General features: G+C 43.2%; 1 protein-coding gene and 1 long non-coding RNA gene across 6 annotated transcripts in view; one reads left to right on the top strand and one right to left on the bottom strand.

Moving 5' to 3' along the window:
• Positions 1–21,554, bottom strand: part of Uspl1 (ubiquitin specific peptidase like 1) — a 30,858-nt gene extending 9,304 nt beyond the window's left edge. The window contains exons 1-8 of one of the 5 annotated variants that reach the window (XM_029477628.2): positions 21,382–21,554; positions 20,543–20,719; positions 18,141–18,309; positions 17,543–17,671; positions 11,721–12,321; positions 7,479–7,592; positions 4,638–4,767; positions 2,075–2,200 (exon numbers count right to left, since the gene is read on the bottom strand). In XM_029477628.2, coding sequence (XP_029333488.1) covers positions 2,075–2,200; positions 4,638–4,767; positions 7,479–7,592; positions 11,721–12,321; positions 17,543–17,671; positions 18,141–18,242 — 1,202 coding nt within the window. In that variant the 5' untranslated portion in view covers positions 18,243–18,309; positions 20,543–20,719; positions 21,382–21,554. Of the gene's footprint in view, positions 1–2,074; positions 2,201–4,637; positions 4,768–7,478; positions 7,593–11,720; positions 12,322–17,542; positions 17,672–18,140; positions 18,310–19,940; positions 20,257–20,542; positions 20,720–20,985; positions 21,330–21,381 lie in introns of those variants that run through there. The other 4 variants (XM_029477634.2, XM_029477629.2, XM_029477632.2 and 1 more) reach the window with 4 other exon arrangements.
• A 360-nt stretch (positions 21,555–21,914) lies between these two features.
• LOC147005416 (uncharacterized) lies at positions 21,915–25,944 on the top strand. The gene is made up of 2 exons (XR_015047032.1): positions 21,915–22,147; positions 24,792–25,944. It is a non-coding gene; the product is annotated as an uncharacterized LOC147005416 (long non-coding RNA).
• Positions 25,945–27,229: the final 1,285 nt, after the last annotated feature.

The following is a 27,229-nucleotide window of genomic DNA, read 5'->3' as shown; positions in this document are numbered from 1 at the left end:
TAGAACTCACTATGTAGACCAAACCAGTCTTAATTCACAAGTTCTGCCCACCTCTGCTTCCTACATACTAGATAGAGGCATGTTCCACTACATCCAACTGATAAATTCTCTTACATTATCCCTAAAATCTATACTAAATTTGTTTCTAAGTTCTACTAAATACCAACAAGTCAAGTAAAACTGTAAGAGTCTTATACAAATACCTTGCCATTTAAATTTTAAGTATAATTTTACATAAATTCAATTTACCTTTGATGAAAATAGGAAATGTCCAAATTATAAAATTGGCTTATTAAAATAACAAGTCCATTGAATTTAAATTTAAAAGACAGTTGTATCTAATGGAAACACATGCTGATCAGAACATGAACCTTTTATGTAAGCAAAAGCAACAACTTTTGTAACTAAAAAGTTTATGTTACAATGCTGTCAATTAGCAGATCAAACAACATAATAAAATCTAGCGGATCGTCAACCCCCCCACCTTGAAAGAAAGCAGACAGAGTCATCTGCTGTTTATAAACACCAGGATGCTCAGGCTTCTGCACAGGTGTGTGCAGGCCAACAGCCAGCCTTGCAGCTGCCTTTGCCTGTCTCAGTATTAAGGAAGAGAAGCCCTGACACAAAAGATCTCAAACCCTGGGCCCAGGCAGCCAAGCAGACTAGATTTGTGGGTAAGGCAGCACCTCACTCACACTGAGAGCCAGGAAGCAGGGACAAAGCAAGCTAACAGCTAACAGGGAGGAGGACAGTAAACCTGACAGCAGCAGAGTACAAAGACAGACGGGAGAGACGCTTTACCCAGCACAGCAGAACGGAGGAACGGCAGGCATACTGTGTGGACAGCTCTCATCTGTCCACAGCCTCCAAGATTCAGTATTTACATGCAACAGATGCTATGGAGCGTGGGGGTGAGGCCAGGGCCAGGCGATGAGATCGTGTCTGGAGAATATGCCTAGGTAGCAGGCCCAGAGAAGAGCTATAGAAAGGAAACTGAAGGGAAGGATGGAGGTCAGCAGCAAAGTTACTAGTTCAAAGAGGCCAGTGTGGGGCGGACCCACAGACCTAAAAAGCATTTGCATGTTGGGAGTATTAAGCTTTTAAACCGTTCAGCAAACAAACAAAGCAAATGGGAAGCAAAACCTTCTATTACTACGCGCACTATCTGACCAGAGGGAAACAACAAGGACAGATCTACTCTGTTCTGTTTACATTCACAGTGCAAGGACATGCAAGCACCTGAGCAGACAGGGCCAGGTACACACTCAGCAGCACTAGTCCTACAGCAGACAGACAGAGACAGCTGACCCAGCGCTTGCCAAGGAGTCAGCGGAATGGCAACTCTGAGACTACCCTAGGCCAGCAGCAGGAAGTTTAGAATGAAGCCAGCAGCAGGGAGCTTGTAAGACGATGAAGTTATCAGCAAGCTGATTGATATCCAGAAGAAAATAGACATTAAGACACACAGGTGGGCGCACGCCTTTAATCCCAGCACTTGGGAGGCAGAGGCAGGCGGATTTCTGAGTTCGAGGCCAGCCTGGGCTACAGAGTGAGTTCCAGGACAGCCAGGACTACACAGAGAAACCCTGTCTCGAAAAAACAAAAAACAAAAAAAACAAAACAAAACAAAAAAAGACACACAGGTGGGGCTGGAGAGATGGCTGAGCAGTAAGGAGCACTTCGTATTCTTACTGAGGACCTGGGTTCGGTTCCCAGCATCCACACAGCAGCTCACACCTGTCTATAACTCCAGTTCCAGGCTTCCAACACCCTCACACAGACATACATGCAGGTAAAACACAAATGCACATAAAATGAGAGTACAACCAATGGGAGAGGGGACAGGATGAGAGAAACACTACAAGAGACAAACCAAGCACCCTCCTGAAGCCCTACTGTGTCCAGCTTGCCCACCCTCAGTTTTTAGAGTGGTAAGCAACTGGTGGCCCTAAGTAAGTGTCCACTCCAACTTCTGAAGGGTAAGTGGTGCTCACTACTTCCCTTTCCACGACACGAGGAACTGTACATGCATCTTCACTGTCTCCTAAAAATGTTTAAGTAAATGGAAACTCACCTTTCCAACACCATTTTTCTTATTTGTGATTTACTGTTGCAGCTGTTACATGGACCAAAATGGGCAGCATTGAGTGGATGCCACTCAGGAACAACATTGGTAAAGGTGACCAGACTCTTCACACACCTAAAAAACAGGCACAGTTTGAATCCCTCAGCTAACTTCGCTGGAGTTAGTTAACACGTGCAACTGCATGCTCATGCTTGTCTCCCAGCCTCGCCCGTATCAGCACAGCCATGCCCTCCCCCTGCCACGGCAGAGACACTGGAGCCTCCACACCAACTGACAAGCACAGAAGGGTGACCAACAGAGCTTCCCTCCACTAATGCTCCAGAGAATCACTGCTGAGGCCCTGCTGAGCACACTGGTTATTTCAGGGCCACCCCTGGTCTCCACTTAGCACATTGTAGAATCAGTCCCCAGCTTCCATACCCAGTGTACTGGCAGCTACCTAGTGAGGAGCCATCAGAGGCTCTGGGTGAACATTGCTACTCTCAGGCTGTCTGACTCAGGCTGAGTTGTGATGCGAAGTGGCTTAGCATCACTGATAACAAAGAGAGTACTGTCTTCAAACAGATACAAACTTAAACTTTTCATCTGCTGGGGTGGGGGTGGGGACAATCACTTGGAAAATGGCAACAGTTAAAAACCATCTTCAACCTTCAGCCAAGTATACTAAATCTTAGTTGCATCAACTCTAGTAAAAACATTTTCATTAAAGCAAGTATCACATTACACCCCCCCCCACACACACACACACATACAAACAACTCTCAGGTGTCAAGTGCCATGGCCTTCATACAACAACGAGTGGCAGATAAACTGGGTCTGAATCAGGACCATCAGCCTCCAAAGGCCAGGCTTTTTTATGCTCTCCAAAAAAATAACTACAGAACCTAATACAAGTCCTTATACTGGCACAAAACCCAGAGACACTAAAATGAAAGGACTAGTTGTCTAGCTTCTGTCAGAGGAGAAAGAAGCCAGTAGTTATAACCCCAATGTACACTGATTAAAGGCCATCCTGTCTTAGCTTTGACTCTGAAATTGCTTTTTTTTTTTTTAGAATGAAAGATTAAAGAACGTTTAAAGAAGTTTCAGGTTTTAAAGAAATAAAGACAAGATGCAAACCAAAGTGGCTGCCGGTTTCCCTAGGGGTGCTTTCTGAGCTCTGTGCGAACACTGCTAGAGCCCACTTACCTTCTTATGCACAGATGCAGAGCTGCCGAAAGATCACAGAGTGCTGAGTCACTGTGGCCTCGCCCGTGAGTTCATAACTACTTTCCTAAGCAGCCAGTCATCTGAATTGCCACAACAGAAATCACTCTCAGTGGCTAGGTGACTCCTGGCACACACAACCCACTCAATGAAAAGCTGTCAAACCACTAGCCTGTGAATTCTAGAAAAGCTGTAATTAAGCTGATTCTAACCATCAGCCCTGTTTATATTATTAAAAACACACGTAGTGATTAGGGAGTTTAGCACAGGGAATCACAGAGGCAAGAAACGACACTAGAGGTCTCCTGATCTACTGACTCGTTACTATGAGCAGAAAACCTGACCCCTTGTACAAATCAAGGGAAATCTGGGAGCAGAATCCTCCCTGGCGTATACAAGTCTTTCAAGTCCTAGTGTGAATCCGCACCGTCATCGTTTCCTAAGCAGTTAGAGCAGCTCTGCTGCCTCATCCTCTACAGCGCTCTCCCAGGCTCGGCTCTGCCTGCTGTCCAGATCCCACGGACTCGCTATGCACAGCTCGCTCCTCATCATTTACCTGCTGACTGTTGAAGCTTGCTGGTGGGTGAGCTGCACTGGGAAGCCTGATTCACTGAGCAATGACCGGCGAGGCAGACAAGTACCCAGCCTCTCTGACCGCTCTCCTGAACACTATAAATGCCACCATACACTAAGAGCAAATCCATGATGGAGGCCTAAAGCAAACAAAAGCCTTGTCTCTAACAGAGGGCAAAACACTGCCAAGGACTTCAGAGAAGACGCCCAGCTAAGAACCTTCCAGAGAGTGAAGGGTGCTAATCTCATCTGTTCCTAACTTCCCAGTAAATAAATTAAGACAACTCCTTTTAGCTATTCTTCAAGCCATAGATTTTTTTTTAAAGCTAATTTAGACCAACAAGTTGACTCTAGCCTCTTGTGTCACAAACTGTACCTTTAATCTCACTAGTGAGATGTTCTCACAGCAGACATTGCAGTGATTCATGCCTCCATTGTCAGGACTCAGAGGACTGAGCAAGAAAGTGGCACTCTGAGGTCAGCCCCAGCTACTGAGCTAGACTAGACCCTCTTAGAAAAGGATCAAATGTGTGTTGGGGTCCAAGAAATGCTGATGCTTCCTGAGGCAGAAAACCTATAGTCTTGGCCAACCTGGGCTACACAGCCAAGTTCTCCCTGAGCTATTGCAACCTTGGCTCCATCCAAGGAGGTGGAGGGTAAACTACGGTGGAAGTGTTGAGACACAGTGTAATGTATGTGCAAAATCTGTTATTTAAAGTACACTGTTGAAAACCATTATAGCACAAAGAATCCATTAGCAATCAACACTGACCTGTTTTGGTACTGGTGTCCACAATGGGAACATTCAAAATTCCAAGAAAAAGAATATGTAAAGAGGCTTTCAACATGGGGTTCAAGCTTTAACAGTACAGGAAGTGCAAACACAGGACTTTCCATGTCACCTGCAAAAGAGAAAAGAAAAAAAAAAGAACGATTAACAGTCAGGACCTGCAAGAACAAAGGAAATCCATATGGTCCAGTCTCCCTCCACACATGTGTGAACACAGACTGGAAGAGTCAGCCAGTCAGGGTGGACCTGGAGGAAGGTTGTGCAAACACGCCAGCATAAACTCAGTTCCCATGCTAGTCTCTGATTTCTGAAATGTTCTGAAAACATAAGGCAAGAATGGCAAGAATGCCACATGTGAGACCCATACTGTCCCCAGGATAAAGTCCTCAGAACTGTAACACTGTTAAACTACAACAAAAACCATGGAAACGAAAAGTTTAGAGAGTCACATCAGAGTTGGTCAGAAGCGTTCAGACACTTCTGTTTGGAGCAGGTTTGCTATACAAGAGTAAAGGATCAGTTCTAACCCCCGCACTCATCTCAACTGTTAGTCCAGCCCTTGCATGATTAAACTGCTGCCACTTTAAAACCAGAGATGGGGGACATTTTGCTGTCCTTAAAACAAAGATGGAACCATGACTGGTACCTTTCAAGAATGCAGTTTAATAGGTGAGCACCTCCTGATAGCACCACCCCATTGGTTCCTTTCCTTCTCATCTTCAAGGGAGCTTACAAGGCCCAGGAGACAGTGGGTCCCACCTCCTCCCGAGACCTTCTTCTCAGGCTGCTGTCCTTCCCTATCCTGGAACTACAGCTGCCTACAACATAGCCAGCAACTGTTGTGATGGCAGGACAGATAGCAGGTTTCATACCCAACACCTGCACCAAGGCTCTTTTAATAGTTCTTTGTGATATATTCCCATATGTATATTTATTATATATGTATATTTAATAGTTCTTTGTGATATATTCCCATATGTATATTTATTATATATGTATATTTAATAGTTCTTTGTGATATATTCCCATATGTATATTTATTATATATATATATTTTAATAGTTCTTTGTGATATATTCCCATATGTATATTTATTTGGGGAGGTGAAGAGACAGGGTCTCACTAAGAAGCCCTGGCTGTCCTGGAACTCACTAGAGACCAGGCTGGCCTTGAAATCACAGAGACCACCTGCCTCTGCTTCCCAAATTCTAGGATTAAAGATGTACACCAACACATCCAGCCACTGCTATTTTTATATACAAATGTAAGTCAGAACGTCTTTCTTACAAAGAAAGATAGGAATCAGCCTCCAGAAATGACATCTAAATGAGTTGTGGACATTTATTACACATCTGTGATTAAGTCACCAGACTTTAAATTCCAACTCTGCTGTAACTAAATAGTAACTAGGAAGGCGAACAATTTATAATTCACAGGAACAGCATACAATCTTCAGAGCACGTATGTGTGTATATATATATATATTCTGTGTGTATATACACATATAATTTTTATTATATATAATACAGAGCATGTATTATGTACATGTGTGTGTATATATGTATATATCTGTGTGTGTTTGTTTATTTATTTATTTATTTTGAGGCAAGGTCTCACTGTATTGTCATAACTGTCCTGTACTCACTCTGTAGACCAGGCTGGCCTTGAGCTTGCACAGATCCACCTGCATCTGCCTCCCAAGTGCTGGTATTAAAGGCATGTGACACTACACCTGGCTTCTAATACATATTTTAAAATGTGGAGAAGTTATTGATGTCAACCTCTGTCCTCCGGTTTACATGCAGCACACGTATAAGTCCAGTTACTTCAAGGGCCCAGGCAAAAGATTCTTGAGTTCAAAGGAAAGCCTGGGCAATCAGTAGGACCTCTCCTCTCTAACAAAACCAAACCAAGGCACCAAATACCAGTTTTTCTTGTCACAACACTATAAGCCTTGGAGAGACCTGGACAGAGACTTTGGTTCTTGCCTCACTCTGCTCCCATAAGCCAGATATCAACTCAGTGGAGAGAGCAAATCCACCCCTGTGCTCCTCTGTAAAGGACAATGAGATCCTGGATGGCAGAATGAAGATATCCTAAAAGAGGCACTCACACCCTCCCTTCCTGCAATCACAACATTGAAACTTTGGTTTCCAGGGAACTGGAATCCCTCAGGAATCTTGTGCTAGGGAATGGAAAGGCTGAAGCTCTGGTGCCAGACAGACAGACAGACAGACAGACGCTGCTGTCCCAGGGATTTCACATCATATGACAACTTGCTAGCCTACCCTGCAGGCAAACTCAAGCCCAAACAAGGATGGATCAGAAGGAGGTGGTCCTGCCCTCTAATAAAATCTAAAACTCATGATAGAACCCTGAGGGTGGACTTGGCCTTAGTGTCACTGGACCACCTTACTTATTCCTCTTCTGGACATGGGCCATACTGAATAAACGTCTCTTCTTGGCTTCTCACTGTTTCCTGTCTAAATGGCTTACTGAGCACCAGTGGCTTGGGCCCTAACAATTCTGCTAACATGCACATAATGTCCTAACATAGCCCTGGCCAAAACTGCACCACAATTTAGCCTTGTGTTGTTCAGTAGATTTGGTTTCAAAGTTCAAAATGTTCACTTGGCTTTGAGAACTCAAACACCAGCACACACACACACTTACACAGAACAGGCGTGGCTAACAGTGACTTAACCAGTGGTAGATGGTGAGAAAACTGCCCAGAGTCCCGCCCCCCACCCCCAAAGATCAGATCGCAGTCATTAAAACAATGCACCTCCTTATGTGGTACAGCCAAGCTTCACAACTACTTACCTAATGTGCATCTAAGCTTCGGTTGAAGTTTAGCAAAAATTTCATCTCTAACTTTATTCAAACAGGTATCTATTTCTGTAAATATTTCTGATGTCAATTTTTTACAATCTTCACCTTAAAGAGAAAAAAAGAACACCATCATTTCTCATCAATACTGAGGTAGGACTAAGAATGAAAGTTTATCAGTGCACTGCAGAGACAAAAAGTAAATCTCATCTCTTCCTCTGCCTCTCCGTGGTACGTCATACGCTCTTTTGACACCTGTCACGGCACAGCACCAATTGTCCTTACTACCTGGATGAAATCTCAGCTTACGAGTAAAAGCAACAACAGATGTAGTGACAGATACACATTAGAATAATGAGTGTTCTGACATTCCGGTTTGACTCTGGAAACAATCCTATGGCTTCATCACACTATGCTTCAAGTGTTTTAACCAAAGAAAATACTTAAACATGAACATTAGCCAAGACTTGTGTTATTTATTCCTGGAAAGTATGGGGGAGAAAGAAGGAAAATATACCATCAGAATAATGAAGCCCACACACAGTTAACAAGATTAGAAAAGCTCTGAGTACTCTGTAGATAGCTAATATAAACTAAAAGTAAAAAATTAGAATTCCAACATCAAATTTTGCTCTTCTCAGATCAATGAGCTGTCACTCTGTCTGCTCAAGGGTCTTAATATTGTAAGGAAGACTGATGAATGAAAAATCAGTTTCAAACTCAAACTGAAACAAACGCATAAATATTCATACCCAAAGGTGGTTAAGGAATCTGAGATAGACGCTTTCATGTAATAAAAAGAGCAGCATTTTTTTTTTAATTCTTAAAAAGAGTTATCCATATGTGTTCTTCACTGCATATATACCTATCACATGTGTGCAGGTAACCGGAGACCAGAGAGGGAGGGTTGTTAGAACCCTGGGAATTACGGGAATGACAGACAGGCGGAGGACAGCCACCATGTGCATGTTGGAAACTGAACCCTGCAGGAGCAGCCAGTCCTCCACGCTGCAGTGCAGCTCTCTAGCCCTAAAAGCTATTTTAATAATTCTTTTGAAAAAAGCCACTCAGCAAAAACCTTAATATGCACATTCAATACCCTCCTAGGATACTAATCTGCAAGGTATTCAAGACCTACGTGACTATGGTCATGATACGAACCCATAATGGCAAACACAACAAGGGAGCAGTGCAGGGTGGCTACACAAATGGCCTCCCGGTTCCCCATTACACTGTTTAGTTCGTTAACAATGAGAAGTCACAACAAAACCAAACAAACCTAAGTTCAAGCAAAATCAGGTAAAAACACAGAGTAGAGACTTTGGAAAAAATTCAAAAAAGGTTGAGAGGTCTTGACAGACATAAGACTTCACGAGCCATAATCTAACTGTGGGTGCAGGGAGGGACCAAGTGACCACACAAAAATGAAAAGGAGCATGGACACACAATGCTGGTCACAAAGTGGCAAAAGTGTCTGAAAACGAAGAGAACATGGACATGAGTGACCTCATGTCACACACAATTATCAATTTCAGTACCAGGCTCAGCAAGCAGGCTGAGGCTTATAGGCTGAGCCCTGAGCTCAGCTCGGAAGGGGAGACGACTCCTTTAAGGTGCTCTCCAGCCTCCACATGCATGCAAGCATGCACACACACAAATGTCATTTTAAAATGTATAAAAAGGATTTCAATGCTAGAAAGTAAACTATGCCTTCTCAAAGAACATAGTGAAGGGCTTTCTAAATGAAGAAAAGGAAAAGTGTTCTTAAAAAGCCACAAATATCACTGGATTCTAAAGGAAAGATAAATTAATTTCTTGTAGATCAAGACATCCTTTAAGTAAGAAAGGGTCAGCACAATGGCTCGGAGGGTAAAGGCACTTGGCAATCAAACCTATGACCTGAGTTTGACCCTAGATCCCACATGGTGGAGAGAACAGAAGCCTGCAAGAGAACACTCAGCTCCAAGTTGACCTTTGACCTACACACACACACACACACAATAACTAACAAATTAAATAAATAAATGTAATAAAACAGTCTTAAAGTAAAAATACCAACTGCAAACAGAGAAGAACCAAGAGTATGTATCAGATATAAGAACATGATAGTCAATAGAACAAACAGGTATTTCACAGAAAGCAAAGGAAATGGAAAAAAAAGCAGAGACAACAGATCTAACAGATCTGTCTCTTCCAATTCTGAGAGATGCCACGCACGTCTGAAGACCTTTATGTACAGCAAGACTTTCAGAGACTACATGGATTGGAAGGTATCTTCTACACTGCTGGAATAGTACTGACACTCCCACTTCCAGGTGAGTAACCACACAAAGGGCCTCCAAACCAGCAGGTTCCAACATCCCATTCCCAACCACCCACAGAAGGAAAATACAAGAGGGAAAGCAGCTGGACTAAACAAGCAAATCTCCATATCAGTATTGCTACATAGTATCATCAGTATTTGCACAACATTTACATTGCATTAGGAATAAGTATTCTAGAGTTGACTTAAAATCCAAGTGATGGGCTTAGCATATGCAAAGCCCTGGGACTGATCTCAGTTTCACAGAGTAGAAAAAAAGTTGCATGTGACTTTAACATGTACAACAGGCCTAGGAAGATCATTAAATCAAACTTCATTAAATCAATATGAAGTATATGAGACAATGTACACTGGTATTATACAAGCATTATGCTGCTCCTTTCAGAGGACCCTGCTGTCTGTAGGGCGTCCTAGAGCTAAGCTTACATAGACACCAAGAGAAGACTGTACTGATGTGTTTCTACTACTAATTCATTCATTCATTCGCATGTGCTTGGGGGTGGGGTGGATGTGGACTCCACGATTTCAGAGACATTCTTCTGCTTCTACTGTATGGGTTCTGGGGAACTGATACCAGATCATCAAGCTTGGTGGCAAGCACTTTTACCACTAAACCATCTTATTGGCCTGAGAATATTTTAATTCTTTTCTGGGTGGAAGTTAAGATTCCTGGGTATCCAATTTTGGAGGAATTTTTTCTTTTCTTTTCTTTTTTCTTTTTCTTTCTTTCTTTTTTTTTCCCCCAGACAGGGTTTCTCTGTGTAGCCCAGACTGTCCTGGAACTCACTCTATAGACCAGGCTGGCCTCGAACTCAGAAATCCACCTGCTTCTGCCTCTGCCTCCCAAGTGCTGGGATTAAAGGTGTGTGCCACCACTGCCCTGCAATTTGGAGGAGTTAAAATAGGATGCAATGGTACATGCCAGAGGCTAAGGCAAGAGGAATGCAATTTCTAGGCTGGCTTGAGCAACACAGAAATATACTGTCTCAAAATCAAAGCAAAACAAACAGACCATTTGTATAAATATATGTGTATGTACACATATAAACACAAAGATACAAAAATCCAAGGCTGCCCAAGTCATTTGCATATACCTAGTCACCAAGGGCAGGGTGTTGGGAATTACTACTTCTGTTGAGGTTTGGTCTGCTCTATTTATTGTCTACTGCTAAATCCTAGCCCCGGTTGCCTCAGGGACAAGAGAATCCTCACATACACCAAGTGATGCTATGTGACCTCACTCCTTAAGTTAAAACTACTGGTTCAACAACCAACAGTTGATGCCATCAGCCTATAGCTGGGCAGAAGAGAGATAGGTGGGGCTTTCAGTTCACAGGCTTGTGTCTAGGGAGGACCAGGAGGGAGAGAAGAAAGAAGGGGGAGAAAGAAGACACCATGTAGGTGAGTCATGAAAACATGGCCATAAGGGCTGGTCAACTGGGAGTTAGGAGCAGCCCAGATGGAACATGGTGAATTATAACCCAGGGTTATTGAAGGGAAAATAAATTCTAATAGCATAGAGGGTCAATGCCTGCCTAGCTCTAATGCTTTAAAGGCTTATTATAAATAAAAAATTGTGTGTCTTCTATCTGGGAACTGAACTCAGGTGGGTAGAAACCTGACTGGAATTAAGTATTTATTACCACGACTTTCTTCTCGTTGTTTCACTTTTACAGACTTCAGATCTTGGACGGATTACAGACTATCTATAGGTGATGACTATGATCACCCTGACAAGCTAAAAAATACCACTGCCCCTGTGTTCTTTACTGGCAGCTTTGGGGACAGTCATGAGCTGTAACTGGCACTATCTCTAGGTTCCCTGCCTAGGTCTCCATACAGAACAATGACTACCCATGGCTTTTTTTCCATATTCTGAGAGACAGCAAATAGGAAGAGTACGTAGCACAGACCTGTGACGCCATGCAGGTGATGGGTGTGCAGCAGCTCATCTGCTTGGTGGTACATTTCAAACAGCCTCCCAAATACACACTCCTCCCTGGAGCACGCCTCCAGCACAGTCTTCCTCAACACCTCCAAGTGCACCAGGGCTGACAGGATACAGTCTAACCAGCACAGGGCCTGGGTGTTTTTCCACTGGACACACAGAGTCTGACAAAGTGGTAAACATCTGCTCTTAGCTGGCATTTCCAGCTCGGATGTGACACTAACTGTAGCAGGATCTTCTGTAGCGGCCACAACCACATCATCAGCCTCCAGAGTCTCACTCTGCTCCACAGAAGCAGCTGTGCTGACGGGATCCTGGTGACCACTGGGATCTGGGAAGCTTGCTGAGAAGTCATCACAGACTTCTCCATTATATTTACCATTCACAATTGGTTCACTATCAGTGACAATGTGACTTCTAGTCTTTTTAGAATGTACTGGAAGAGGTGAATTCCTACAGTTGGTTTCCAATCTTTTTCGTTTTTGAGGCTTACTTGGAGTGGGACAATCTTCTGAATCAGGAGAAATTAAATTAGTAAGTGACTCAGAGCCCAAAGGATAAATGCACTAGAAAGAAAAAATAAAATTGTTACAAAACAATAAACAAAACAAAAAAACCAACAACCTTGATAATTCAAATCAGTTCAAGTTTAATTTAGATTCCTGTGTCATGAAAAATTTTAGCATTCATTTGACATGAGTATCTCTATAAACCTAAACTGAAAGTAGAGGGAACTAACTCAAGTGTGCCCATCTCCAAAGTATAGTTTCCCTAGTTAAGTTAGATCATCAAATCATGTAAGTCCAACAGGCCTTTAATGCCAACACTCTACAAGTTGAGTCGTATGGGTCTCTTTGAGCATAAAGCCTTGTCTAGACAACAAGTTCCAGGACAGCCATAGCTACACAGAAAAAGGCCCGTCTCAAAAAAAAAGTGGGGAAGGGGCTTTAAGTTAAGAGTAGACTAGATTGCCAGGCGTGGTGGCGCACGCCTTTAATTCCAGCACTTGGGAGGTAGAGGCAGGCAGATTTCTGAGTTCAAGGCCAGCCTGGTCTACAGAGTGAGTTCCAAGACAGCCAGGGCTACACAGAGAAACCCTGTCTTGAAAAACAAAATAAACAAAAACAAAAGCAATTAACAAACAAGCAAACAGAAACTTTCAACTATATGAAGAAAGACTACAAGTGCTATTTGAGAGAGAGATACAACTTATAGCATTAAAAACTGATAAAAGTATTTTTAAATAAAAAATTTACCAGGTCCTTTCTATGTATCCTATATGTTCTAAGATCTATTTTTATTACCCTTACTTATATGTATGTATCTTTGAGTGAATGTGGTGTACATAGATACTCAGATTCTAGAAGAGGGTGTCAGATCCCTAGGAGGTCAAAGAACTGTGAACTACTTAATGTGGGTGCTAGGATTGAACTCAAGTCCTCTGCAAGAACAGTACTTGCTCCTAACCTCTGAGTCATTGCTCTAGTCCTACATCTAAACAAAGTTCAAGGACTTGCATATTAAAGGTCTCATTTAAAACATGCCTTCAACACCAGTATGGTAGACTTGTGTTCTCCAGATAACTAAAGAGCCATATCTCCCAGTAATTTGTCAAAATAGAGTCAAATCAGCCTCATGAAGAACTAAGATTTCCAACTAACTGACTGACTGCACCGAGCTCCTGATCAGCAATGAGCACTAATGGTTAGTGCTCAGCTGTCCAGCAAACACTTCTATACACAGCAGAAGGCTTGCCAGGTCAACCCGAAGAACCACAATACTAAATCAATCCATTCCACCTAGGAAGCTAGCAGGTTCTCTGGTGATTTACCTCACAGCTACGGGCAGGCGTGCACTGAATTCCCTTCCCATTCACACACTGAACTCTGCCTGAGCACGTCAATTCTTCAGCACACAGAGGAGCTCTGTACTGCTGGCTGTACAGTGAGGTCAGTAATAACCTGCCCTAACCCTCACGCCCTGAGAGTTCCTGACTCCGGCTGAGCCTAGGAACGATAACACAGAACAATCAGAGGTGAGCCAGGAGTACTGGACTGTGCCTACAATCTAGCATTCGGAGACTGAAGTGGGATTGTAACTTTAGATCAGTTTGACCTATATATGGCCTGTCTTGAAAATTAAAAACAACCTATCTCAAAATATAAGCAAGCAAACTACTGCATATAGAGTTGAGTTCCAGAGTACTCCTTATCATTTAAAAAGGGATACAGAGCTGGGCAGTGGTGGCACACTCCTTTAATCCCAGCACTTGGGAGGCAGAGGCAGGTGCATTTCTGAGTTTGTGGCCAGCATGGTCTACAAAGTGAGTTCCAGGACAGCCAGGGCTACAAAGAGAAACCCTGATGCCGAGAACACTGAAAGTGTTAAATCCATGTCTAACAGCCAAAGACTCCCTCCTGAGGGCTGGATTTAAAGACCCTGGCTAAAAAAATCCAGCTAAATATGAATGTATTGTTCAAAGGTGGGTAGATGCTTTGTCTAGAAAGCTTCCATACCCACACTTTTAGGTTAACGGATGCTCCAAATACATCTGTTACTCTCAATGTGTTGTCCAAATATCCAGATGTGATTCTCAACCTGTGGGCCACGACCCCTTTCGGGTTGTCAAACAACACTTTCACAGGGGTCCCCTAAGATCATCAGAAAACAAATTTTATTATGATTCATAACCACAGCAAAAATTAGTTATGAAATAGCAATGAAAATAAATTTTATGGTTGGGGGTCACCACAACACTAGAAACTGTATTTAAGAGTTGCAGCATTAGGAAGGCTGAGAACCACAGTCCTGGATCAACCCAATCCTTCTCTTGGGCATTAGAGCCTACCCTCTGTTCCAGGGGGAGCCTTAGCCACTTTCCCCTCCCTAACTGGTAGGATCAGCATATTTACACACCCAGGTATTTTCCCCAACTTAAAACAAACAAACAAAAATACAAAACCCAACTTCTTCCTTCTTGTGCCACAGTTCTCAAATCCAATCGCATCAATCCTAGCCCTTTCCCCTAGCTGGGGAGAGGGTCCTCACTTTCCCAGAGCTCTCCTCGTTGACCTTCTGGATACTACCGTCTCCTTCTTGGTTTTATTCCTACCAAACTTGGGAGTCTCCCTGATGTCTCTAACCGCTTAGTATTGATTGGCTCACGGCTCAACGGCGGTCATACTTTAACTCACCACCCACAGGTATAGTTCAGTTAGCCACTTGTTGTACTCAGGACTACCAAATCTTTCTCCAAGCTCAAAGTCTCCACCAGTTAGTTGTATGTAAAGCTCCAACCGATTACTCTGCCTGTCTCGAGTTGATCTTAGTCTGCCCCCAAATTTTGTTTTTCCCAACATCCAGCTGATGAGGAGGAACATGTGGGAACCACCCTCACTCCCACTCCCATGCTGTTTCCCGGACCTTCAGCAAATCCTGTCATTTTACCTTCAAAGAACTGTTGGCCCTCGGTTTCCACAGCTACGTACTTGGGCCTATGATGCTGTGTCTGTACTGAGCAAATACAGACTTCCTTGTCAAATCTCTAAATAATACAGCACAACATTCCATTTACATTGTAGTAGGTGTTATGAATAATCTAGAAATGTTTTGAAGTAATGCCAGAGGATACAGATGGGCCATAATGAAAAAACACTATTTTCTAGCAGGGACTTAAGTGTCTTGTCTGCAAAGGGACTGTATAAATGGGATCCATCCATAGGCTGTCACTTTAATTCTATCTATCCCATCTCTCTAGAATACTGCAGCTGCTTTTCCACTAGGCAGGGGAAAAACCAGCTTATTAGCTTTTTGCATTGCTCTCAGGAACTTGCAACGTTTGTAGGCAGATGTTCGGGGGTTTCTCTCTACACAAGCACTCAGTCCTGTAGACACCAACTACCTGTCATATAATTTAACTGGACACCACATGTGTAAAAGTAACTTTTATTCTCCTGTAGTAATTGTCATCTCTGAGGCTTACTGCCTCTATCAGCTAAGCAAGGCCTAGTCCTGGAAACTTCTAGCCTCCATACAATCTTATCTAGTCCTAGAACATTATCAGCTTCAGAGACTTACTGCTGAATAAGCTCAGCCTTTCAGAAACCTCATGTCTTTCTGAACTCTGGCTGATTCAACTGAGCTGTTCTGGCTTAAACTCCTCTTCAAGCAGACTGATTGAATCTGGCTTCTCTCAATTTTTTACTGAATTGCTCTGCTTGGCCTCAAACTAATTACAGCAACCTTTTGTAATCTTCTGATTCCTTCTCCTTCTCTTGCTTACGCTATCTTCACTGTTAGTAGCTTGTTCTCTCTTCAGTCTGTCTCTGTGAAACTCTCCTGGTAACACTGCCTCCTCCTCCCCACTCTGGGCTGCTCTGCTCGCCCTCTCACTCTACTGCACTGCTCTCCACCAACTGGACTCCCTTCCTGGGCTGTCTGCCTCTCCCTTACGTAGCTTCCCTTTCCTTGTGAGAGTTGGCCATATCCTATTTTGTCAGATCTTTCTCTGATTTGTCACTTTTTCTATGTGCCATTCAATTAGACATCACTTTCAAAACATGGGTGCTTCCTTCTGCAAACTAACTCTACCTTCACTGTTTGGAATTAAAGGTTGAGTACTAAGGGTGCATCTGTATTCCAGCCAGAGGGATTAAAGGTACATGCTGAGAAATGAGCCACACCCTAACTAGACAGAGGTTCAAATACCCTGTTAACACACGTTTCTGAAATGGACACCAAGTAAGCAAATGTCCCTCTAGAAAAGCCACCTAGCAACTCCAGGCACTTGTACCTGATGGACTGGGGACAAACTGTTTCCTATAACCTGAGTGTCAAGATTATCTCAGAGAAGTCAGAAAAATGTGTTCAATGGTATACTCTAGGGACCATAAGAACAACACTGGTAAAGCAATACACAGGGCACGATGTGGGGCAGGAAAGGAGTGGTGTGGCACCTCTGTTCCATCAGGTCACACCAACCTACAAATTCATGGAATACTCCTGTTCCTGCAGTGGCTGGTCTGTAGCCCTCCTCCTTTCCTGTGGGTCAGTGGATGAACTTGAGTGCCAAGCGTCTAAACAGTTGGTCTTTCTTGGGCATCCTGAAGCTTTCTAGGAGCACCACCCTAAGTCACCCTCTGGGAAGTCAGAGGATAAATGACTGGACAGCGCTATCACTGAGGAACCATAGCTGTTAACTGTGTAAGGAAATGAAGACCAGGACAGCCAGAGCCCTGCGCATCACCTAGTCTGTCAATCTGGAGGCACAGTGATCATAACAGACAAGACACTCTGCCCCTCTTTGCCTCCAGACTCCTCACTTCACCCGGCCTTACTTACTATGTGCCAAGTTGCATATGTGAGGAGAAAGAAAACAACAAAAATGGATCTGGGAGTACTGTCTTGGGTTTCTTGGGGAGATGTAAGTGGCTATTTTTTAAATGCCCAATTAGTTTGCATGTCTTTTTTAATACCACAAACTTCTTATTGTAAAACAAAATAAAAACAAAACCACACAGGATTATTTTTAGTGCTAAAATTCTTATGAAGAAGAACTTTTTCATCCAATGTAAACTGAATGCTTGTGAGAGGCCTTATTACTGCTTTTACTTAGCAGACTGTGGGCACTAAAGATATAAATAATTATGAAATATTGTCTATGCATTCAAAGTCTATACTCTGAAAAATATAAAACTAATAAAATTTAAATAATGAAGAAAAAGCAGAAGTACACAAAATAATATATATATGAAAGCAATATACTAAATAATACTAGTGGTACTTTACCTGAAGATCCTCACACAGAAAGACAGATTCTTGGAAGCTAATGCGGTAAGGTTTTAAGGCACTTAGCTTGCCTTTCGCTCTACAAGCAGGGCAATGCCCGTCTGTTGTGACTTTAGCTGAAGCATAATTCTAAAAGAGAAAAAAGCAAATTAAAAGAGACATTCCTATTATAGTAAGTTACAAAAGAGTTAAATGGAAGGGTGACCAGAAAAAAAATGTATAATTTTCCTCTAGAAGATTTCTGCCAAGACTAAACACATTTACTATCTTAAACAGCTATTATCCAAACAACATTAAAATTTGACTTAGCTTCATTCACAAGAAAAAGGAAATATCAACTGCCAAGGAAAATGTATATAGTCCATATTTTCAAAGAATAACAAACCATAAAATCTAGGCATTAGTTTCTACTTTCACATATCAATAACAGAGAGGTAAACAAATTATAATCATCTTTCGCCATTGCTGTAAGATTTCCGTGGAAGACAGAATTTTTTAGGATTTTATTCATAGTATAAAATTTTAAATTTCATTTAAATTTCAAACATAAGAGGAAAATAACCAGTTTTGCACTGAGGCCAAAAATAAGTTCACTAACTTTTCCCAAGCACCCCAGCATGGGGAGTGAAGATATCCCTATATCAGTCCCTGGTCCAACCAGTGGCAAACCAGTTCCAATCTTCAGAGAATCATCCGTCATTCCGAGTCATTGGCTAATTTATGTCACTTGGAACATGTCAAAATCACTAAGGATTTTTCAATGAACCCTGGAAAAAAAAAGTCAACAGGCAATTAAATAAAAATCCTATTTACTCTAAAAAGAGAGTTTGCAATTTTATAAGACAAGAGATATTAAGTATGTTTGTGAGCTACATGCTCTTGGATAAGCATAGCCTAGACTCTAGTCTTCAGAACACCTCCATGTATGTAGATATGTGTAAATGTATGAGGAGAGTGACCGCAGGATACAGCTTCCTAACACACAGAACTCTCCCTACAAGGTCAGAGGGAGCTAGTCAACTAAGTTGAAGAACCCAAGCTTTCCAGTCTCTGCATCAAACAACCGTGTCAGCGTTACAATGAGAAAGTACCTAAATCCTTCAGACCCACTGTTCTACCAAAGAAATAAAGGACCTTGAACTCTGCTTACCTGTGCCTCCCAAGCACTGGGATTAAAGGCTCATAACCAGCAGAATTTTAAAAGCTACCCACAAAATATTATGTTCTTTGTAAATGATCTGTATCAGAACAATAATATAAGTATTTCTGTAAGACAAATAAATTTCACATGCATGCCTTGAGTGTATTTCCACAGAGCATATTTCTGTAAGACAAATAAACTTCACATGCATGCCTTGAGTGTATTTCCACAGAGCAGACCCGTTTCCAAGATCAGAGAGCAAAAAATCATGAGACACAGCTCAATACAAGGAAAAAATATGGACTTAAATTACAACAAAAGCAGATCTAAAAGACATTTAAGCAAAGGTAAATTATCATGTAGCTAAGGAGTTGAAACTTCAAACCATAAGTCTTTCCAAAACCTATGGATCCATAATTCTAGAACAACCACTGTCTGGCTCACAGATCCACGTTTAAAAACTTGTTATGTACTGGGTGATTGTGGCCCATGTCTTTAACCCCAGCCACTAGGGAGCAAAGGCAGACATCTCTGTGAATTTGAGGCCACCTAGTCTACAGAGAAATCTGCCTCAAAAAAACAAAACAAAAAACTAGTTATGCTTTTCTGTCCTGGCTGAAAAGTCTGAAAAGCCTTTCCTATGAAGAAAACAGTAATTCCAAAAATATACACACAGTTTGAAAGACATCTGTGCCCACTCGGGAGGGGAAGCAGATACAAGTTAAGGCCAGCCTCAGCTACACACGCACTCCAAGTCTACTTGGGCTGAGGGAGAGTCAGAGAGAGAGAGACAGAGACAGACAGACACACTAAGAGGTCAGTATTAGTGAATCTCAATTTCCAGAAGCTGGAAAGTAACCACAACTGTTAGCTGGTTCTACTTATAACCTAGAGAATTACAGGGCGCAGGAAAGTCAATGTGCTTAAGTGGTAAAAGCCTAGGCTACACACCTGGATTTGTTCTAGGAAGAAGTCGCGCTGACAAGATGCTAACACCTAAGTTACAGTTACCATCTGGTCTACTTTGCTCTGAGGGAAAGAGATGTGCTCCTTCTGTCATTCTGCATTCATTCTCAGAAGAGAAACCTGCAGGCTCCTGAATAGGGTGTTGAGAAAACTTTTTATCTGCCTGAGGGTCTAGGTAACTGTGTGGAATGGTTCTTTCTCAATATGGAGGTAAAAATGAGAAACCTTCAAGTCTGCTTTCCTGTCAATAAAGAAGTCAAGGCATATTCGAGCATGGTGGTTGGTGCACACCTTTAAGCCTTTAATTCCAGTGCACAGATCTCTTTCAGTAGAACTATCGAAGATTTCTGTGAGTTTCAAGCCAGACTGTTTCACACAGTGAATTCCAAGCCAGGGAGGGTTATATAGCGAGACCCTGTCTATGGAAGGAAGGAAAGGAGAGGGAGGGAGGAGACCCATTAAGATGGTAGTAGAAACACCAAACAATATTAAGAAACTCCCGCCGGGCATGGTGGCGCACGCCTTTAATCCCAGCAGCACTTGGGAGGCAGAGGCAGGCGGATTTCTGAGTTCCAGGACCGCCAGGGCTACATAGAGAAACCCTGTCTCGAAAGACAAAAAAAAAAAAAAAAAAAAAAAAGAAAGAAAGAAACTCCCCCTCCTCAAATAATATTCAAGTTTTAAAATACCAGAAGTAGACTCTCGGGGTTTTTCAAGCACCGTGTTATATACAAAACCCCGGGGGTGGGTCACAAATTTCAATTTGTGTAGGAATAATTACCTTCATTATCTTTTCTCCAAGTGTAACCGCTAGCTCCTCCCTGTACAGTATCTAAATTTTGGCATCTTTGGGTTTCCAAATACAGACTAGAAAGTTTGTGCTGTCTACTCACTCTCATCTCCCATGTTTGCACAGTAGGCGCCATCTAAACTCGTGGACGAGACTTTGGAAATGTTTCGAACCTGTCTCTCTTTCCATTCATATCACTGTCAAAATGACGGCTCCGCTTCAAACCACCTATTTGATCCAATCTGATTGTAGGAAGTCCGCCCAAACAGCTCAATACATCCTAAAGATTATGACATGAGCTTATTTCAAGGAGAACAACCAAGGTTTTCCAGTGTTCATCACCGACACTTTTCCTCTTACCTACGCCCACCCCCGAGCCCCCACCTTCAACGTAGGTAAGTCACATTCTGGAGACCTTAATAGGAGGTGTCAGCCCAGAATAGATCCATTTAGCGGCCAATCACGAGAGGGATTTAAATTTAATTCACTGCACGTGTAGAAACTATTACAGGTATTCGAAGGGCCTGGAACCCTTCGGAGCTTTACCTCTCGGCTCTGCATATGAAGACTTAAGCCCCAGGCAAGGGATAGGCTTTTCAGAGCCCAGTCCTGTTTGGTACCCAGCCCAGCTTCCCGAATTTGAGACGGATGGGGCCACGCGAAGTGAGCTTCAAAAGCCAACCAAGGAAGTCCAAGAGGCGCGGCGTTCCGTTACCCAGCCCATCTCCACGCTTTTCGTGGGGCGGGCACAAACTCTGGTTTCTCTTCAGCGTTTACCTCTTTGAGCCTAACTGGAACCTGAAGACCCAGCCTGCACCTCCATCCTCCACCTTGCCCACCACAACCTCGTCCTACCCCATCCTTTCAGCGCGCCAACGACCCACCCCGGGCACTCCAGCCGTCCCAATTTCTACTTCCCGAGGGAACTACTGCCTTCCTTACCCGCCCGAAGCACGCTCCTTCTTCGCATACAGTGGACCCGAACTCCTCTTCCAGGTTGAGATCCCCACCATCTAACCGTAACGTTCAACCCACGTTCCCTCGGACGGCTCCTCCCCCACAGCCCTCTCCGCCAGGAAAGCAACTTCCGCCTGCGAGTCCGCCGCCCAAGAGCTACCCCACAAACACTTTCCTGCGGCAGGCCGCCCTGCTAGAGAGCACGTGGGCAGGACTGGGGAAGGGGAAGACCAGAGCACTTCCGGCAGGACTCCGCAGAGGCGTGGCTTGCCCGCCTTGCAGGCGCAGGCGCAGTGGGAACTGCGGCGACAGGGCGGGGCCCCTCGCTACAGAGCCTGCAAAGTGTGAGTCGGAAGGACCGGAGGGTGGGGGGTGGGGACTGGAGGGGGTGGGGCAGACTTGGTTCTGGAAGCTGCTGGAAAGCGCTGGAGTGGCGGAGGTGACGCCAGAGGCTAGGGGGCGGGGCGTGATTAAAATTAGTGCGCGGCCTTCAGCGGAGGGATTACGCGGCGGAGGAAGGAGCGGTCGCTGGGCGGTTGCCTGCCTGGTGCGCAGGCGCGGTGATGGGCCTCCCTGGCGGGCAGTCATGGCGGACGCCACGACGGGCTCCCATAGTTGGTTCTTTTCGGCCCGCGCGCCACCACCCTACGTGTTCACAAACGGTTACCACACACGGAGCTGCCCCTCCCTTCTTCCCCAAACCCATCCTTGGAGGCCACTTTCCCTTTCTTCCCTCTCTGATCTGCTCACGGTAAGGGGAGTAGCGAAAGACGAACACTTGACCCGGGGTGGCACTGAGCGGTCGACCCGAGCATCTCAGCAGCCGCCCTGCCTCCTTGAACTTCAGAGAGGGGAGAGCTCAGTTGCTAAGTTTTAAGAACTGCCTTCGTAGAAAGGTCATGTGGTGTCAGGGAGGTCGTGACTGATCGCGTCCATGAGGACATCCTATTCTTGGAGTCCTTTGCATAGGCTGTTTCCGTGGCCTGGGACTACAATTTGGGATTTTTCTGGACTTTACAGGAATCGTGACTGGCATTTTGGATTGCGGTTCTGTAGGGTTTCATTAGTGGTCTTAAACGACCATGTTCTGGCAGAATACTGATAATTTTGGTAGCGTGCAATGGGGGAAACAAGTCCGCTGTAGGAAGAAATTATTCAATAAAAGAATTTCAGTTTGTGGTTCTTAGGAATGGAAATCGCTGAGCGTTCCAACAGAGACTTTGTTAGGGTTTTTTTCCTCTCTCATGACGAAAATAGACTGGTTAGGTTTTGCTTTTTTTAATTTTATTTATCTTTGCATTTACACTACATACTGTACTGGTATATTTGTTGTAAGATCAAACAAGTAAGATTTCTTTTTGTATGGATTATGAGGTTTTGAGAAAGTATTTCTTCCTGAGAGAGTAGCCAAGATTAATAGGATTGTTTTCTTATTCAACATGCTATTTCCATTTTTAGAGTGGAGTACACTTCCCCTCCCAATAAACACTTGCTGAATGTCAGCTCATAAATTGAATGATCTAATTGGTTCAATTAAAATGTAACCAGACCTTTGAGGTGGAAAGCAACATCCACAAACAACTAGAATAAAAATAAAATGGATTATTGCTGCCTTTAATGAAAATTTTATTAAAACAAAATTTTTGGCCAGAAAAACTTAATAGTGACAAACAAAATGAAGATGGAATATGGCGGAGCGGGGAGAAAATTCCCAGTTTACTTCAGGTTAATAGTCCCCAGCTGAGAAGATACCATGCACTTCTGTGTATTCTTTCCACAGTATGTTTTTATATACATCGGTCCCATAGAGAGTATAGTTACCCTCAGTAGACTAAAGTAGGCTTCTCTATTTCCACTTAGAAATTCATATTCAATAAATGGAAGCTTTTATTTAATTAATAATTAAGCTGCAATAGGAATACAGTGCTCTGCAGATCATTTTGTGAGCTCTTGTTCTTTTTTCTGTTGTATTCCTTAACTGAAAACAAACCTTTAGCACCAACCTGGGATATAAATGCTACCTCTAAACCAGGTATGGTGGACACCTCTGTGAGCCCAGCACTCAGGAGGACCTTGGGTGGAAGCCAGCTTGGGCTATATAAGAAATGAGTGCTTACAGTTGAGACTTGTCCTAAAATCAAACCCTGCTGTGGTTGTGTATTCTGGTCTCTTTGACAACTTACTGGACTGCAGAAACGACTTCCATCAGTAAGTTACTCACCCTGCAGTAATGAGGGCCTGAACTGGAAGCCCCAGCACTTTGACAAAGCTTGGCCCAGCTGCGTGCATCTGTTATCCCAGGCTGGGGAAGGTGCAGATCTGTGGATCCCAGGGGCTCGCTAGCCACTCAGCCTGGCTGAATCTGTGAGCCCCAGATTCAGTTAGAGACCCTGTCTCAAAAAGTAAGCCGAGAGAAAGGAAGACCGTTAGCATCCACCTCTGTCCTTCACCTGTGCACTCACGACACACCAGCGTGTACCCGGGCAACCTGACTTTCCAGTAGCGCCCAAGGAGTACAGTCTATAATCCCTTTACTAAATCTTATCTTCAGAAAGCTTTTGGAAAAACCAGAAGCTCTTTAGTAGTAAAAACTGGTGCAAACCAATGAGGTAAGTGAGCTTTATCCTGTGTATTTTATTGAAACAACATTAATAGGTTTGATTGCTGTGTGCTGCTGTTGGCCGCTGGCATGAGGGGTTTTCTATAATGGTTTGAGTACTTTATAACTTTCCTCCTCTTTGTTTTGCCAGTACTGGGAAATGAATCCAGGACATCACACCCATGCTGGGCAAGTACTGTACCACCCAGCCATTTCCCCAGACTTCTTTTTTTTTTTTTTCCTTTTTCTTTTTTTTTAATTTGAGAGACTGTTTTACAAAGTTTCCCTGGCTGGCCTTGAACTCACTGTGTAGGCCAAGTCAACCTAGAATTGGTGTATTCATGCCTCAGTCTCTCCAGTGAGATTTTAGTACTGTTCTACCAGGCCCCACTATAATAACCTTTTAAATCTCCAACTCTTAGGTGTTAGTAAAAGAATTATCGGCCTATATTTATATTTGGCAAGTTCTCTTGTACAAGGCATTTGCTTAAAAAAATTTATTTGAGGCATTATTTGTTGTCAATGAGCTCAAGTGAGTTAAATATGGGGAATGGTCTACTCGTGTACAATTTTTGGGATGTGCAGAGCTTATCCATTAGGCCAAAGGTTGTATTCGTTGTCCCAAGGTATTGTTTTGTTCTCTTAGAACTTTTAAGTAAACTTACATGATATCTCATAATGCATCCACACTTACCTGGTTCTTTTCCCCAAACGAGCAGATAAAATATGAGTCACAGAGTAGATACTGGAGTATCTGGTATCTAATTCTGTCTCTTTTGCTGTGTACTTTATACAGGTTGTTTAATTTTGGTGCCCTGGGGACATCTATACAGTGACAAGTTTGGAGCAGATAAATAGCTCAGCTCAAGGAAAGTCCCTTATAGTTGTGACATCACCTGCAGATACTTTCTTGAGACTACCACTAAGGACATCGTCCATCTCAACCTACACTGCTGTCTTGCTGGTCAAAACTTACTGCTTAAATTGAGTAGTACATAGCTCAGACTTGGAACAATGAGTCTTCGTGCTATACCTGTCTCTCAGTCACCCGGCCTAGGATCAATAAAAGCTGAGGGGGCGGTGCATGCATAGATAGGCAAATAAAGTACTATTAGGGTGTGGTTTGTGTCCTGCCTTTTAGTGAGAGTGTTGCATAGTATGCCCCTGTTTGCCTTACTGTTCACTTGTCTCAGAGGTGGCTTTCTGTCACGGTGTCAGTCCGCTTCGGATTTGGGTTGCTTAGGTCTCTTTCAGAATCTGTCTTGGTTACTTTTCTTGTTGCTGTAACAAAATGCCCAGATAATGGCAGTGCAGGGACGAATGGGTTTATTGTGACTCACAGTTTAAGGTTAGTACATCTCCTGGGGACGTCACTGCAGCAGGGGCTTGAAGTCGCTGGTCACAGTCCTGCACAGTCAAGAAGCAAAGAGCTAAGTAGATAGATTAAAGTGGAATAAAAATGTAAAGCATTGTACAATGAATGATATACTCATCACTTCTCACACATGTGAGTCTCTGTGTCCTAAACAGTAGCATAGCTACTTCTGTCTGCTACGGCTCATACATGCCCTGTGCCTGCGTCATGAGAGTGGGAGAGTGGTGTGAATATAATACCTGACTCTAAAAATTGATTAATCACATCACCTGAGTGGCATCATCATTTGAACCCAGAGGAAGAAAGAGCTGTGTTGAAGGGACCTTGACCCAGACAACTTACATATCTTTGAACATCACAGTCATGCAGCACAGCAATAGTAACAGTGAGCGTGTGACGGTGAGCGTGCAGGGTGGAGATGAGTTAGCAGCAGACCGTGGCTTTCGAGAGCATGCTCATCAAATGCTATTTAAACTGAATTTTTCTTTTAATGGTCTTGCTCTACACGTATAGTTGGATTTAGAAGGCAACTTCTTCATGCTGCTACTTTATTAAAGATTTATTTTTATTTTAATTATGTGTGTGTTGGTGCAGATGCCTGAGGACTGGAGAGGTTTTGGATTCCCTGGGGCTGGAATACCAGGGAGTTACAGGAAGTTGCAAAGCAGCTCATGTGGGTGTTAGGAACTGACCTGTTATCCTCTGCCAGAGCTGTTCGAGTTCTTAACCGCTGAGCCACCTCTCCTGAGCATTCCCTGCTCTGAGACAGAAAACTAAGCCAGAAGGAAACAGTGTATCTAAGTTTGCACATTAAACTGTCAGACCTGAGGCTGAAGGCTGCATCCTCTAACTTCCAATCCAGAGCTTTTTTTTTCAGCCTACTACCCACCCCCAGAGCTGAGCTGAGCATGTAGCTCCCTCCCATTGTCGAAGTGCTGAGAGCTTAGACTGAACCAGCCTGGCCTTCAGAAATGAGCCCTGCATACTTCAGTGAGAAAACAACATACTACAGGACTTTGAGTAAGGCCTGAACGTAATCATGCAGCATGCTGATTAGCAATCAGGAGTTCTCTACATTAAAAAAAAAAAAAAAAATTAAACTCATGTAGAAAAACACTTTCTTAATTGGGACATAGTTGTCACTTCAAGATGAATTTATCAGTCAGAAATACTGGACTGAATTTAGGACTTTTTAGAAGTAGATTGTCTTACTCTCCAAGAGTTCATGCCATCATTTGGTTTAGCCAGGAAATTTAAGACAGGAAATTGCCAAGAAAAAAAAAAATAAACAAAATAAAATTGAAACTTACCATAAAATCAATTTGACTATTTTAACTAGGTTGGTAATAAACAAATAGCAAGATCATAGTTTAGTCTTATGACTAGACTCTAACTTCCTATAATTTGGGCGCTAGTAATTGTTTAATAAATAAAAACTGGAATGGGAAGAAACTGTGTGTGTGTATATATATATATAAAGTAATTTTAAATTATTTTCTTTAAGTTATTAGCATCTTTACTGTGTGATTCCCAGAACTGTTTCACAAGTCAGCATTGGACTGTGGAGCTGGAAAGATGGCTTTAAAAAACCTTAGGTTTTAAATCTGGCCTGCTTTTCAGTGGCATACGCCAGCTTCTTTACTCGTGCTGTGCCACCGAGTGCTGTAAGTAGTGCAGACTCCTCCTGCTCTTAGACAATGAGAGAGGCAGGGATGCATCGGCTGGGAGACACAGCCTGCCTTCACCAGGGCCACTTACTCCAGACCAAGTAATAAACTTCTCCAAGGCTCAATTTCATCTAGAAAATGAAGATATCTACCAGTCCCACTTCTGCCATCTAGCTAGTATTGTAATCTCAG

The sequence above is a fragment of the Mus caroli genome, unplaced genomic scaffold, assembly GCF_978045245.1.
Source record: "Mus caroli unplaced genomic scaffold, Mus_caroli_1 scaffold_4, whole genome shotgun sequence".
NCBI classification, from domain to species: domain Eukaryota; kingdom Metazoa; phylum Chordata; class Mammalia; order Rodentia; family Muridae; genus Mus; species Mus caroli.
This window is presented reverse-complemented; position numbering and strand designations above follow the sequence as displayed.